This window comes from Indicator indicator, chromosome 12 (assembly GCF_027791375.1).
Source record: "Indicator indicator isolate 239-I01 chromosome 12, UM_Iind_1.1, whole genome shotgun sequence".
Taxonomy (NCBI): Eukaryota; Metazoa; Chordata; class Aves; order Piciformes; family Indicatoridae; genus Indicator; species Indicator indicator.
In genome coordinates, this window is record NC_072021.1 from 143,631 (window position 1) to 158,158 (window position 14,528).

At 38.6% G+C, this 14,528-nt stretch overlaps 1 protein-coding gene across 1 annotated transcript in view; it reads right to left on the reverse strand.

Moving 5' to 3' along the window:
• UBR5 (ubiquitin protein ligase E3 component n-recognin 5) overlaps positions 1-14,528 on the reverse strand; it is a 79,451-nt gene that overhangs the window by 24,987 nt on the left and 39,936 nt on the right. The window contains exons 12-23 of the mRNA XM_054385259.1: positions 14,339-14,456; positions 13,320-13,504; positions 12,660-12,769; positions 11,070-11,182; positions 8,423-8,566; positions 8,217-8,328; positions 7,860-8,014; positions 6,895-7,092; positions 5,601-5,811; positions 2,491-2,617; positions 626-777; positions 166-261 (exon numbers count right to left, since the gene is read on the reverse strand). Of these exons, the coding sequence (XP_054241234.1) occupies positions 166-261; positions 626-777; positions 2,491-2,617; positions 5,601-5,811; positions 6,895-7,092; positions 7,860-8,014; positions 8,217-8,328; positions 8,423-8,566; positions 11,070-11,182; positions 12,660-12,769; positions 13,320-13,504; positions 14,339-14,456 (1,721 nt within the window). The remainder of the gene's footprint in view (positions 1-165; positions 262-625; positions 778-2,490; positions 2,618-5,600; positions 5,812-6,894; positions 7,093-7,859; positions 8,015-8,216; positions 8,329-8,422; positions 8,567-11,069; positions 11,183-12,659; positions 12,770-13,319; positions 13,505-14,338; positions 14,457-14,528) is intronic.

Sequence of the window (14,528 nt, forward strand, 5' to 3'; positions counted from 1 at the left end):
ACACAGCATGGAGCTTCATCTACTTTCTGCACACTTGTGAAATTTTGCTTCAGTCCAATCTTCTTCTAAGAAGTCTTTCCACATGCAGAAAGTCTGCACAAGCAAAGATGGCTTTTGAGATCACTCTCCTTCTAAAGAAGAATCAGATAAGCAGTATGTCCTCACCTGGTATCGTGGAGGTGCTAGGTCCTTGGCCGGTGCCAGTCGCTGCTGTGGTAAGAGATCCCACAGCGGGGGCCAGGATAAAATCAATGTCACCATCTTTCAGTAAACAGAACAGCAGGATGTATATCAATACATAAAAACACCCCTAACAACATGCTCTTTCTGCAGTGTCTAACACACTGCAGGCTTCCTCTCTACAAATGGCCACATTCCTAGATCAGTAATGTTAACTCAGAATTACAAAGCACACTGCACTAGCATTACCAAATACACAGACTGGATTTAAAACCAGCTGGGAAGTCTTCAGTAAACTCTTAAAGCTACCTCAGCGATCTCTTGCTACCTCAATGACACCAGGTATTTTAGTCTCATGCTGAAATCTAAGTGATTCACCTTAAAAGCCATCAGTTCCTTTATTGAACTTACTCTACAGTCTAATGTCAGATATAAGAAGACTTACCCGGATCCATTGCAGGGGGATCTGGAACCCAGCTGGGAGGTGCTATTGGGGGAGAAACTGGGTCCTGGTGATCACTTGATGAAGCACCAGCTTCATGTCTGCCCAATCCAGCAGCTCTCAAGGATCTTCTCATCATTTCCCTTAATCTCAAACTAAATACAAAACCAAGCTTTAAAAACTCAATCTCATTTGCATTTATAATTAGAACATTGTAAAACAGAATTTCACACTGTAAAACGAAACCAAAATTCTTCTCATAACCACTTTTTTTTCAGCATAATGAAGAATGAGCAAGGAGGTATTTTTCATTCTTTTATTCATCTTTTTTTTTTCAATAGAATATAATGGTCTTGGAAGAATCATAAAATCATTAAGGCTGGAGGAGATCTCTAAGATCATCAAGTCCAACTGTCAACACCACCAGGCCCACTAAACCACATCCCAATGAAGAGACAGCCAGCAATGTATCAAGACAGATCTGAGCCCAGAACACATCCCTGGTCACCACAGCACTGTCCCTTGCTGTAGCTAGCAGCAACTGATGAGTATTATCTCTACTACTTGACACTCCTTTCACCCCAAACTCACTGCAAGAGGTGTTAAGCTCATGCAAGGATTTGCTCTAGTTGCTGCTGGTTTTTAAAATCTAAGCACAAAAGGTCAATGAAAGGAGTTTTTACAGTTATCTAACATGAAAGTGCTACTTCACTAAGGACAATCAGTAAACAATTACAAGAGAGAAAGGTGGGAGGATAAGGTGGAAGCCGTGTGATTTGTTGCTTGTTGGTCTGGTTTTTGGCCTTTTTTTTTAAAATGCACTTCCTCTTATAAGTAGTATCTTCAATGGAATATGAAAGCTTCAACCCTTACCCCACAGCAAAAAAGAAATAAAAATTACAGTAACAAGGACTGCAGCTGGGGAAAGACAGAGACATCATTTCACATCAATGGCAAATGACTGGGGAGTTAAGTAAGAAAACTGCACTATACCCTCATCCACAGTGCTCTGAACTGACTAGAACTCAGTACAGATACCATTAAAGTCACTTGACACGAGCACCACCCAGTTAGCATCATGCTAAGTAAATTTCACCAGGATTCTGATGGAGTCAAAACCTATCATTCAGAGCCACCTCAATACAAAGGGCTTCCACCATAATGATGATTGCTTAGGATAAAAAGAATCAAGTTCTTCCCCATAACACCACGTGTTATGTTGATCTCTGTTGTGAATATTTTTACAACATTCATGGAGGCATATGTGATTTGTGTCAAGTAAAGAGGTAAGTTCAGTGAATTTCATTTGGAAGATCGTTTTCAAGGGGCTCAATTTGACCTCTTATTAGACAAATCAAAGACCAGCATGCTGTTTTCATTGTTTGTCCTTATTCTTAATAAAATTTTAAAAGACACTTTTGGTTAGATCATTTCCTACAATCTCAGTCTTAGTCATCTCTCCAAGTGACCACCTCCCTCAGAAAGTCTCTTAAGAGAATGAGCCTGGGCAATACTACAGTGCTTCAGTGATACTTAATTCTCCTTGGTAAGGAACACTAGAGCTTACCCTCAAAGTCCCTTTCCCCACAAGGAGAAGCATTTCCACTTCACAACTGAGGAGACTCCAGAAAACAACATTATTTAGAAATATCCCACCATTAGTTCTCACACCAGAGAAGGCTTAAAAAAAAAAAACCACAAAAAACAACCCCAAACTTTTAGAGTGCTAGCTTGGTACTTGAGGAAGCGGACCCTGACTTTAAACTAGCAATACTTAAGCTAGACTGAATGAAAGAATTCATAAGAGACTGGCAACTGATAGGGCAATGAGCATACAGAAAACAAGAAGAAAACACTACTCAGTTTACCTTCTGCTGCTTGAGGATCCTGCCCGATTTCCTGGGCCATTGCTTGACACAACAGAGATTGCATTTGCAATAGCCTCCACAGCTGAGAGTCTTTCAGCAAAGGTATTCCTTTCAGAGCGCTCTGCTTCTGAAAATGAAGGAAAGTGTTACTGCCAGAAGTCACTTGGGAAAATGGTAAGGAAGTAGTATAAAAACATGAAATGTGGATAAGATATTTGTAAGATTTGGGACAGAATAGGTTCATAGACACTTTTTTTAGGTGGGGGGGGCAAGCTTAACCACGATTCTGACTGGGTTTGGCTTCAAAAAGGCCATCAAGGAAATTCAATACACCCAAAATCCAGAACAAGCTTTCAGCTTCCACTATTATCAAGAGACAGTGACCTATCACGTAAGTGATTCTACACACTTGCTGAGTTCAAAAGAAATTATGAGCAAAAAAAAAAAAAAAATCACATGAAAAACCCCACACTTCACAATGAGCAGCAGTGAACAGCACTCCAAAGTTGGGGGCTTGAGAGCATGCTCAGGAAAATAAACTGTGATACAAGCAGAGTAAGGTTGCAGAATCAGTTTACATCAGAAAGAATGAGCATTTCTTGTAATATCTGAAACTCTAAGCACCAGAAGACCTAAAGGTCCCAGTCTGAGGACTGAACTGTGCCACGTACTATCCAGAATGTAAAACATTGCCTAGTTGTACAGTTACAGTACAACTTGTTGCAGCCACCTGAATCGAAGACCTCAGGTAGATTTTAACTGCAAGATGACCAGACAGACAAAGCAGTAAAGTCAGGTACACAAAGGCTGCATAGAGTAACAGTCACTGCTTCTTTAGGAGCTACTGACAAAGATTGCACAGGCCCTGCACAGCAAATTATGAATCACTGTAGCCATGGCTCCAGAAGGAATTGAAAGAGAAGGCACTTTCAGCACCATACAGGCTAGGAGAGGGGCAGATCTCCTTACAACAGAGTGAAAGACAGTTTTTTTGTACAGACTAGAAGGAAAAAGTGTGTTTCAGTGAAAAAAAGTGTCTGGGGCCACTCTTCCTGCAATTCATTTCTACAATGCTTTAGGAGCTATGACAAAACTAGGCACAGGACCCAAGGACAAAAAAACCACTTTATCCCTGCCCTCAGTATTCTCCTCCTGGCATTTAAGGAGTAATCTACATGAAGAAGAGTGAGGAATCTCAGACAGCTTTTACCTGGGAAGACGCTGCATGCTCTGCAATTGTTAAGGAACATCATATCTGGAGGCTGGTATTGAAACGTTTACTCCTAAATTTAACTTTTTACAGCTTAAGAGGTGGGTTTATAATCTGCAGACAGTAATATCAGTCACCACTGCCCTCCAGCTGATGCAAAGAAAATAACCTTCTCCTAATATCCATCACTAACAGCTGCAGTGGAAGGTGAATGTGATAAACACATGAATCCCCTTGTGAGGGGAAAGAGAGAGGCAGAGGGGTGTTAAGTCTGTTGAGATCACCATTTTCATTTTTCAGAAAGTTAAATTACATCCAAATGAAGTTACTGAAAAGATGTCAAGGTTGCAAAGACAAGCACTCAAATTAGGAAATGCCAGATTAAGTTTGCCCATGCATCCTTATTTCAGCTTCCTTGTGTGCTTATAGGAAAACAATCTTCAGTTACTCAGTTGGGTTGGCTTGTTTGGTTTAGGTTGGGGGGTTTTTCATTTGGTTTGCTTCGGGGTTTTTTTGGTTTGTGTTTTTTTTTATCTTGGCCCCCACCCCCCCACAAGACCCCTGCCTCAATCAGTGCACAGGATGGACAACACACTAAAGATGAACAGTTGCACAATGAGCAAGCTGTTTATGCTTTGTTTGCTGCCAACAGGAGAGAGAGGAAAGCACTGTCTTGTGTTTAATGCCACTGAACATTACTTTGGAGAACTAGAATCTATTTCTGCCACATCTAACAGCACACAGAAGTTTGTGAAACAAGTTTTTACAGATAAACATGATACGTTTTACTCATTCCTGGACACCTAGAAGTACCTGACTCACAGAAATAATTAACATTCACAGAAAACTATTATGAATCCAGCTCTTGAATAAGGTGGTTTGAAATAACACCTACCAAAAAAAAAAATTAGATCAGGCCCTAGGCTTCTCAAACAACAGCCTCAAAATTAGTCAGTTAATAGTTTTGAATACAGAAAAACTTCAAGCTATAATGCCTTCAAGAGATGAGAAAGCTGCAGCATTACCCCCATTTTATAAATAGGGATATAAAGAACAATTAAGCTCTATAAATGCCTAAAATTCCATGACAGCACCATACAAAAATCCCACAAGGAAATTCATTTGTTATTCAGTGCAGGGTTTGTATGGTGTGCAGTAAGTAAGGAATGGGGCCACACACTGAATGATGAGGATAAAAAGAAATATTGAATAGCTACCCATTCGGTGAGCACCGTCCATCTTGTGCACTGAATGAGGTAGTCCTGTGGAAAAAATAGTATGAGGGTGTAATTAAAGACCATTCCACAATGCACACCCATGTATAGAACATGGGTAAACTTAATTCTGGCATTTCCTAGGTTTTCTTGAGTGCTTGACTTAGTATGTTGTTCTGACAACATACTTTTCATATAGACATTTTTAAATGGTGTCGGTAACTGCCATTAACAGAAGGCCATTCTTTCACGATTCCTAACACATGTCAACTGGGAGCAGCATTTCTGATTGGAGGCATTAACATGTATTAAATCACTTGCAAAAAAAACCAAAAAAATAACACAGTTTCTCTTAAAAGTTTACCAGCAATATAATGGGGAAGCTAGTGATACAACGGTGGGAAAATACTTTGGTGTAATCTAAACTTAACATGCAGATGTGAAAAGCTCATCTTTTACAATCAATAAAACCAGTCTGGTATTCTTAACTACTGAATTCTGATAAATCCTTGAAAGAGGAATAAAAACAATGTCTAAATACCTTTGAAAGGCTAGGAACCATTTCAGGTGCTAAATTTTAAGATATATATATACATATGCATGAAGGATGAGCTTTCATTTAAAATGTTATTGAAGGTGCATAAAAAGTTTACTTTCAAAGTATTTCATGACACTGTTGAGCTCACCCTCTTCCTCTTTTGTTTCTTTGTTGCTGGTTGGAAAGCACACAGACACACAAGCATGCAGGATATTGCGGTTCCCATCACATCTATGGCCAAGGAACGTCTGCAGCATTTGTGGATTCTGATCCAAGACAACTGCTTGTTCAAGATTCATCAGGTACTGTCTGCAAGCCTCATAGTCACATCGGAGAATGTGCTGCATTAAAGTTTGTTTCTGTACTCAAAAGAATAAAATATTTTAACAACTTCAAATACAAAATGCAGAGGTACAGAAGTTTACTAAGTACTTCTAGCTTCCCGTTTCTGAAATTAATAGAAAGGTCTAAATGCAGAACATTGACTGGAAGTCAGTGCAGGAACTGCTGAGAACAGACAGTTATAGCACCGTTAAGAACAGAAAACAGCATGCGTTCAGGCACAGACAAGCTGAAGGATAGGAGAGTCTCAAGCAGCAGAAGCTATCAGGCTGACAAAACGATGCTTTTGGTTTCATAGGTGGCATCTTAAGATAGGTTACTTCTATTCCATTGCTACTTTTAACATGGGAAAAGTGGCCCAACAAAACTAGCTCTTACATATTTGCTTTAAACAAATGATATACACGCTGAAAAGCAGACAAACGGAAGCTGCTGAAGGTCTGGGAGGCTCACTCCATGTACAAGCTTTTCCACAGAGATGGAATACTTCACTGTGACATCAATCTCAGTCTAACAGGTACACAATACCTCCTGGTGGCAGCATGGCACACAGCTGATCTAACTAAACTGCATCAAACCACCAGCAGGGTTCATACAGGTCTGATACATAAATTCATAGCAGAACTATTCTTATAGCACCACAAATGAGAACAGACCCCCACAGGCAATTCAAGTGAAAAAAAAAAATTAAATCTCTAAATTCCCATCATTCCCTAATGTATGGTTAGAACAGAAAATTAAGAAAAAGTATTGTGCGCACAGAAAACAAGTTGCTGGATCCCCTGGAAAAAAAACGTGCACCCATAAACCAAAACTGAATCCTGGTAGTATGCATAAAAAAGGAACAGTTTTAAAAGTAGTATCTAAAAAAGTATTACTAGTTAAAGGCCCGATACAGAAGCCATGCACTCCTAAAATGGATCTTTCACTTTATTTTGCGAATTTTGTGATTTCATGTTTCCAAGAGAATCCTCTGTTGATATTAGTTTCTTTGCAATCGTGAAACCAAATCAAGAGCTGAACATGAAGCTGCTTTAAGCATAACTTTATAAAAGCAAGAGTAAAAAGCACATAATTCTGTAGTAAAGAAAATATTTTACCTCAACAGCCATAATGATAATAGCAGCTTTCTTTTTGATGGTCGAGTTAGCAGGAAGATTTGTTAAGGAATGAACACCCATTCCAAGACTACTAATAGGTGGAAGATCAAGCCAGTCAGGGTCTCTTATCCCACCCATACAATCTTTTGCCATGGGATAGATTGTACCATTTCCATCTCTAAGAATAATAGGAGATTCCTACATTTGGGAAGAAAGTTTTATCGTTCAGTCTCCACAATTTATAAGTATTAACTTTCACAAAAGGTCCACTTCTGCTCGACTGCCAACAATGACCAACAGCTGACCTAAACCTCTCCCTTGTGCTACTGTCTCCCATCATTACAAGTGGCACAGCACAAGATACCAGACTTCCTTTCTCAAGCGCCCAAAGTATGCTTAACACAGTACATGCTATAAAGTATCTTAAATATTTACTTATGATATACTAAAACTGTTTGCATATTTTTTCTCAGCCCTCCTTGTGGATGCCTGCATGGTGTAATCAAGCTGTATCATCAGCCAGAAGATACTTAACATGGAATAGTAGAAAGAGTGGCATAAAATTTTGATCTATGATTTTAGTATGAAATACAGATGTTTTGTGGTTAACATTTTCAATTTATTCTCGAGTGGACTTTCATCTGACCCAATTCTGCATCATATCTAGGCAACAAGTTTACACTAACATGGGAACTAACTTTGTCAAGCTTTTTTCCCTCTGCTTTACTTTTTATTGAAGGTAGATTTTGGATACGGTTATTAAAAGTGCTTAAGTGAATTAGATTGCTATTCCCCTTGCACCTTCAAAACGTTAACGGTAGCAGCCAAGTCTTTCACAATCCATTTGAAGAACTCTTTCTTTCCCAGTATTCAGAAAAGCCTGACAAAAAGCTGTACCATCCCATTCAAAGATGACGGAAGTGAAGTGCAGTGAGGTGAAATGATTGAGATATAAAAGCACAAACCTGTCCAGCTGTAAAAATAGCAACACTTCTCTCATTCTGACCCAGGAATGCAATGCTGCTAGTAGGGAAATTATTTTCCTGTTCAGCCTTTCCTGTGGCAAGGTCAAATATGCAGTATCGAACCCAGTTCCCAGTTTTCAGAACAGCATGCACTCCTTCAAATATACACAAAGAAAAAAGTCAAAGTCTTTTACTGATGGCAGCCAGTAAAAGAGCTCCTAACTAAAGCACTTTTAAGGAATTACTAATAGCAATGGAAACAATTGTTTATGTTAGTTTGACAGTAGTTTTCCACTAGGAAGAGAGACAGGTAATAAAGGATCCAACAGAGTATCTTACAGGGTAAGTCCTACTTACCTTTTGAATCTACATTTACTGCTAGGATCTCTGTTTTTTCAGGGATACACAGCTTTTTAGGTGTCCTTTGGAAACAGTCAGGAACTTTTGGGGTTCCACCCGTTTTGACCACCTGAAAAGCACATGTGAAATTGTAAGATGGAATTAAGCACACAGTGCTGGCATTTCAAAACACTGATTGTTTTCTCACTGTTTCACAGACATACCTGCAGTTCATCTATTCTGAGCAGCCTGCAGTCTTGGAGAAGAGAAGAAGGATCAGGATCTGAATTAGAGCTGCTCTGACAGTTTGCATTACTGGAGGTGCCTGGGAATTTCACAGCCACATAAGCACCATCCACTTTTAGCACCTACAAGCAGAACACATCACAGTTTTACCAAAAAGCTTTATACAGAAACTCCTGATGTTGATTTGCTTTAAAATAAACCAGACCTTTATCAGGAGAAGAGTTTGCAATGATCAGTGATAAAATTCTACAGCTCTTGGTTATTATCCTTGCTGTTTTGCTAAAACCATTGCAATCTTAAAAACTTGGGCTTTCTTAATGACTTCATGGGCATCCTGAATCACATCAAAGGTTCCTCCATTTCAACATCCTCTGTTCAACCGGAACCAACACCAGCTGACTAGAGAAACTTCTACTGACACTTCCCAGATCATCCTTCCAGCCTTCACCTACTGGAAAAACAGCAGGACAGCCTCATGTTTCATAGCCTGGATTCACCCTTCTCTTATTCATTTGTTCAATTACTGTTGGAAATAAACACTATTCTTGTGGCCATGAGTTCCAAACATTAGCTAACAACAAAAAAATTATCTACACTTATCTTACTTCTTTAAGTGCTCATTAGCTCTCATAGTACAAGAAACAGGAGATAACTTTTTTTTCTTTTCTGGCCCCATCTAAGATTTTTCCACAGTTTCAGTGCTCATTCCTCAAGATGGCTGTTTGTTATGGGGAACAAAACCCAAACAAACATAAAGAACCCACAAACAAACCAACCAAAGTGTTGGTTTATGGGTCTATTACTTCTTCCTCAAACTCAAATGATAAAGTTCTCTACCAAGTCCCTCAGGACTGAAGGATACAGGCAAGCCTATCCAGACATACTTCATCTATCTGTGTCTTTCTCTGCCCCTGAAGGGATTTATTCAGCTCCGCACTGACACAGTCAGTTCCGAGACTGTAAGCCTCTATAAAGAGTTGCTGCCATGCATACATAATCAGACCTGTCAAAACAGGTTTCCTTTGTATGCAAACAGCTTATGCTATCACTGCATAACAAGGCCCTTTGAGTTTCCAGTTAAGAATATAATTTTCTCAAAAGGAAAACAAAGCTAAGAGAGAAAGGGGCAGCAGCAAGGACAGCCAATATTTCCATTTTGAGCAGAAGTAAGATCTCTGTATGCTTTCAGGCCCGAACAAAATTAGATACAAGCAACTGTCAGTCTTGATTAGGCCCAAATTTCACAATTGTTTCTACAGAGAAAGTGCATACATAGCAATAAAGCCTTTTCAATTTTCTGAAACACCAGAAGATAACAATTTCTCAGGTTATAAAGGATGATCATGCAAGATTCTCGTGCTGGTGAGGTCATTCATACCAATCCATCAAAGACATAACTTTCTAGAATGCCATTCAGTGAACAAAAGACTATGGAAGATGTGGTGCTCAGCAATATGGTTGAATGGTGAACTTCGTAGAGTAGGGTTAAGGGTTGGACCTGCTGATCAAGGGTCTCTTCCAACCCAAGTAACTCTATGATTCTAAGATTAGATGAAGGTATACCTAGGTGGACTCTAAAAGGGTATGGCTTCTTAATCCAGGAAGTCTTAAGAGCCCAAATTTGCCTGTCTGGTTTTGTAGTATGAACTTCTGTCCAGAACAGATTCAGCACTACCTCTCTGAATAGCAGTTTTAGCACTTCAGTAAAAATATCAACATGTAAGAATTCAAGCTCTTCTGCATTTATTACAGTTGCTCTTCTTGATGCAGCACGCAGACACCTTTACAACTGCAGGCAGGAATAGTAAAACAGCCTCTGCCCTGAAAACCTTAGCACTTAAAACAGGAAGGACACATAAGGACAACAGGTGCTTTCCCAAAACAGCTATGAGAGGCAAACAATGGTTTCAGTGACTTCAATAGATCAGATTGTTCACAGAAACGGAAGTGTTCTGGTGAATTAAGTTGCTCCACATTCCCTTTTGCAGAAATGACCTAAACCTGACAATGAAAATTCATTGTGGGCCTCCTCTTTTCAAAGATACTGCTCAAAGCAAATCTTTTACTCCAGCACAAGTAAACCCAAATTAAATCCAACTGTTTCCTGTTGGACAGTTATTTCCCATTCTGATAGCTTTTTTTATCTTCTGTTAATCAAGTAGAAAGCAATTCAACCTCTCATTTTGTGGGAACATCTTTAATGGCTTTCCCATTACTCTTACTTTTGAAAAGCACAGCAGAGAAGTGTCTAGATGACCTAACCCTTCCTAAGGTCACACAACAATGCCAAAGGAGAAAGTATTTTCCTCTAAAGCACTCCTAGTCAGAGCAAAAGTTTACAAGACAAATAAAAGAAAAAAACCCCACAAGGTCCAAATGAACAGTTTTGTTCTGGAGTAAATAAATCAAGTAACTTTAAAGTCACATGAATGAAGCATGTAATTTCTAATCAAAACATTCCTGTTCTCTCCTTGCCCAAGCACAAGATTCACCCAAACTTTCAACTGAAATGTATGCAAAAATCAGTCACAATAGATGTAACTCTTAACAGAGCCTACCTAAAAGCAAAAGCTTTTTTAACCCCTCCCTCCTCAAAGATGGTAACATAGTAGATTTTAGACAAACCTTGCCAACAGGAACATTCTTAACATCTTCCACAAACACAACTTCCCTCAGAGACCATTGCTCTTCATTCACTTTCTCCTCCTCTTTTGGGGCAGGAGTAGATCGTCGTCGCTCTGAGACAAAAAAGTTATTATCAAAAAAAGACTTGAAATATTCCATTGAAGCAACAAAATACAATGGTCAGTAAACACCAAAATGCACTTAGTAAACACCATATATCCCCTGCCTCCCCACAAAACAGACTGTAAATGGTCCAAAGCAGAAATTAACAAGAAATAAGAGCTACCTACTGGGACATCAAGTTACTTCCATGTTTTTTCTATGAAATTTAAGAACATTGAAGTAAAATAATCAGAACGTAGGAAATTGTTTTGGTAATGCTGATACTTGTGCTGCAAGTGAAGACTCTAGATATTTTAAGACCCCTCATTCAGCCCTGCCACAGTGCTTTATATATCAACCTTACCAAAAAAATTCTGCTTGCCCACTGCATGTGGATTTTTGGGGTAAACATCTAGAAGAGTATCAAAGCAGAAAATACCTATTTAGGCTAACAGCAATTACAACACAGTTAGATTTGCTGCAAAGACAACATATCTGAACTATAACTGCAGTACACTCAGGATCAAATTTAAATATGTAACATGGCTAAATTAACACAGGAACTTTTGAGCTCCTGCACTGAGTATATAGTATAATTAATATTACTGACATATTTAAAGAAAGAAGTAGGGAACTTCTAAGCTCTGAAGCTAACTTCAGACACTAGTTTAAAATACAAAGCAAAACTACAGTCAGTGAAAAATTACAGCTGAAAGAGCTGTAAAAGAGAAGAAAGCAGCAGAAGACTGCCCTAGTAAAATTGATTAGTGCTGCAGATCTGAGCATGAGTGATTCTCAGTCACTGAACAAAGCCATTTGGTTCTCTGGGTGAATGCTTCTTAAAACTGCAGCATGCAAACAATTAGAAGAAACAAGAGCAAAGGTAAGATTTCTTCAAAATGATGGCATTTTAATTAACCCTTTATAAATCTGCTGTTTAAAGGAGAACAAATGCTTTACTTACGTCAATTGTAATGCAGACTCTTCAGTTTTTAAGTACAATTTGTACTATAAAATTTCTCCCTCCCACTGCTTTTGTATGCTAGTATGTAACAGATGATAAACTACTGCCTTAGGCACTGAAGTTCATCTACAAGGCAAGCTGTGCATGAACAGTTTCATCTTAAAAGGAATTTTCCAAACCACGTTCAACTTCTGGGCTGTAAAAAAACTCACTATCACATTACAATCCATCACAAACAACTTTATCTTCAGAGTTCCTCTTGATGACCTCCTGAAATATACTTCTAAGAACTGTTCTGCTTGCTTAGATACACCTTACATCACGTAGTCACTGCTTACACTAATCCCTTCAAATATAACACTGACAATTCGCTGATTATCTACAACCTTTACATACGTTGCAGTTCAGACTGAATGACCCAAAAAGATTCTGAAATGAGTAGAAAATCTCTGTAGAAGTGCCTTTTATGAAAGCTTCTTATCAACACAAATATTTTGTGTTACTACTAGCTACACATTACTTACTATATGGCATTGATGCACTGCTTGCTATTGAGGATGCATCACTACAAGTGGAAGCTGGGGATGGTGGAGGACCCATCTCAGTTTTCACTGGTTCCTGTTTGCTTTCAGGTCTAGAATAAAAAGATGTTACTTAGAATGAAGAAAAATAAAGGTGACATGTTTTCTGTTTCAAAAGACAAAGTGTCAGTGAGTTCCAACTATGTTCCTTTAATAATATTTTAATGAAATTACTCCATAGTTGTGAACTACCATCCTAATTGAAACATTTAAAATAGTCAAGCCTTTTTTTTTTTTTTTTTTTTAAACAAGCTACAGAGGGGCTGAAACACGTCCCTCATTGCTATGAAGAAGGACCTGGGAACAGTTAGTTCCATAAACCACTTTCAGTTCAACCACAAAATCTTGGAAACTTTAAGAAACACTGCAGCAAAGTCTTTTAACGTTCCTTCTGCATTTTGCATTTCCATAGTGGTTTCATACAACCAAAGATGCCTTTCCTGCAGGGCGCATTTCTGCACATTCAGCAGAGTTTACAAGGAAGTCAGAAGGCGGCAAAAAGTTCAAGCTTACAAAAACCTGACCTTCCTTCCTTTGAATTTTTAATCAATCACAAATCCAATAGAGTATTATTGTGTGTATGTGTGTGTTCTCAGCACTTACTTTGCCTCAGTAGTTTTGCTAGCTTTCTCCATGTTCTTCAAGCTCTCGGGTGACCGAAGCTGAAATCGACAGCTGTCATTCATGTTCCAAACAGATTCCATTAGGACACCCACTTTAGGAATTCCAGCACTGATTGAAAAAGCAACTGCTCCAGCATGATAGAGGGGGTTGTTTCTTAAACACACCTACAGACAGAAATATTAATTAGAACAATGGATTGTACTGAGGGAAATAGTATATAATGGTATCTGCATGCATTTTCTGGGTGACAGATGTAGTTGCCTAAAAAGAAGAAAACTTATGGAACTAGTGGCATGTCAGCAAGATGTACAATCATTTTGCTAGGAAAAAAGGGGCAGCTGCACAATTCACAGCTGAAAGAAACAACTTTAGCAGTGTAACTACTTAATATATAGTATTTTGATGCTCAACCACAAAAGGAACAATCCATCCAATAACAAAGTGCATTGCAGAGTTGATTAAGAGTGGACTGGGAAGCAAAATGCTCCTCGGGAAGAAGTTGTTTCATCTCATATTGGTTCTCATATTAACCACAAAGAATCCTGCATCACTGTATCAGCTGCTAACTTTTTTGCTAAATGCTTCAAACCAAAAGCCTATCTGCTGCATAAATGAATTTAGCCTAGACTCTAATATCTCAGGCACTTAAATGACAAATCATTTACAAAGCCATGTGCTCGACTGGGAATTGCATCTCTATACTTTAACTTGCTCTCAAAATACAGAATCAGTACATATGTTAAAGCACAAATACTTTGTACCAGTACAGCTTATTCCTCCAAGTCTAAAGCACACCTTAAAACAGAAACAACACTAACAGGACACTTCAAATTTACAGCCACGGAATTAAAACACACTACTTGAATTCCCTAGTAATTGATACAGCTGTTGTGCATAACAAGAACAGAAGTAATTTGGTTTTGTATGTGTTTTTTAAAGCAAGCTGAAAGCTTATCATATAGCACTGTGAAAATGCCAGATGGGACAGCTGCACTTGCCTGGGTTCCAACAGTTATGTTTGGCATAGAGGAGATACCAGCACTAGATTTCGGCTTTTTATTTTTCGCTCTGGCTTTTTCTAGCATTTTCTTCCTTTGGCTGAAAGGAACTACACCCCTGCAGGAAAAAAAAACAAAACAAAACAAACAAACAACAAACACATTAATTTTTAAAAGGCTATGAAATAAA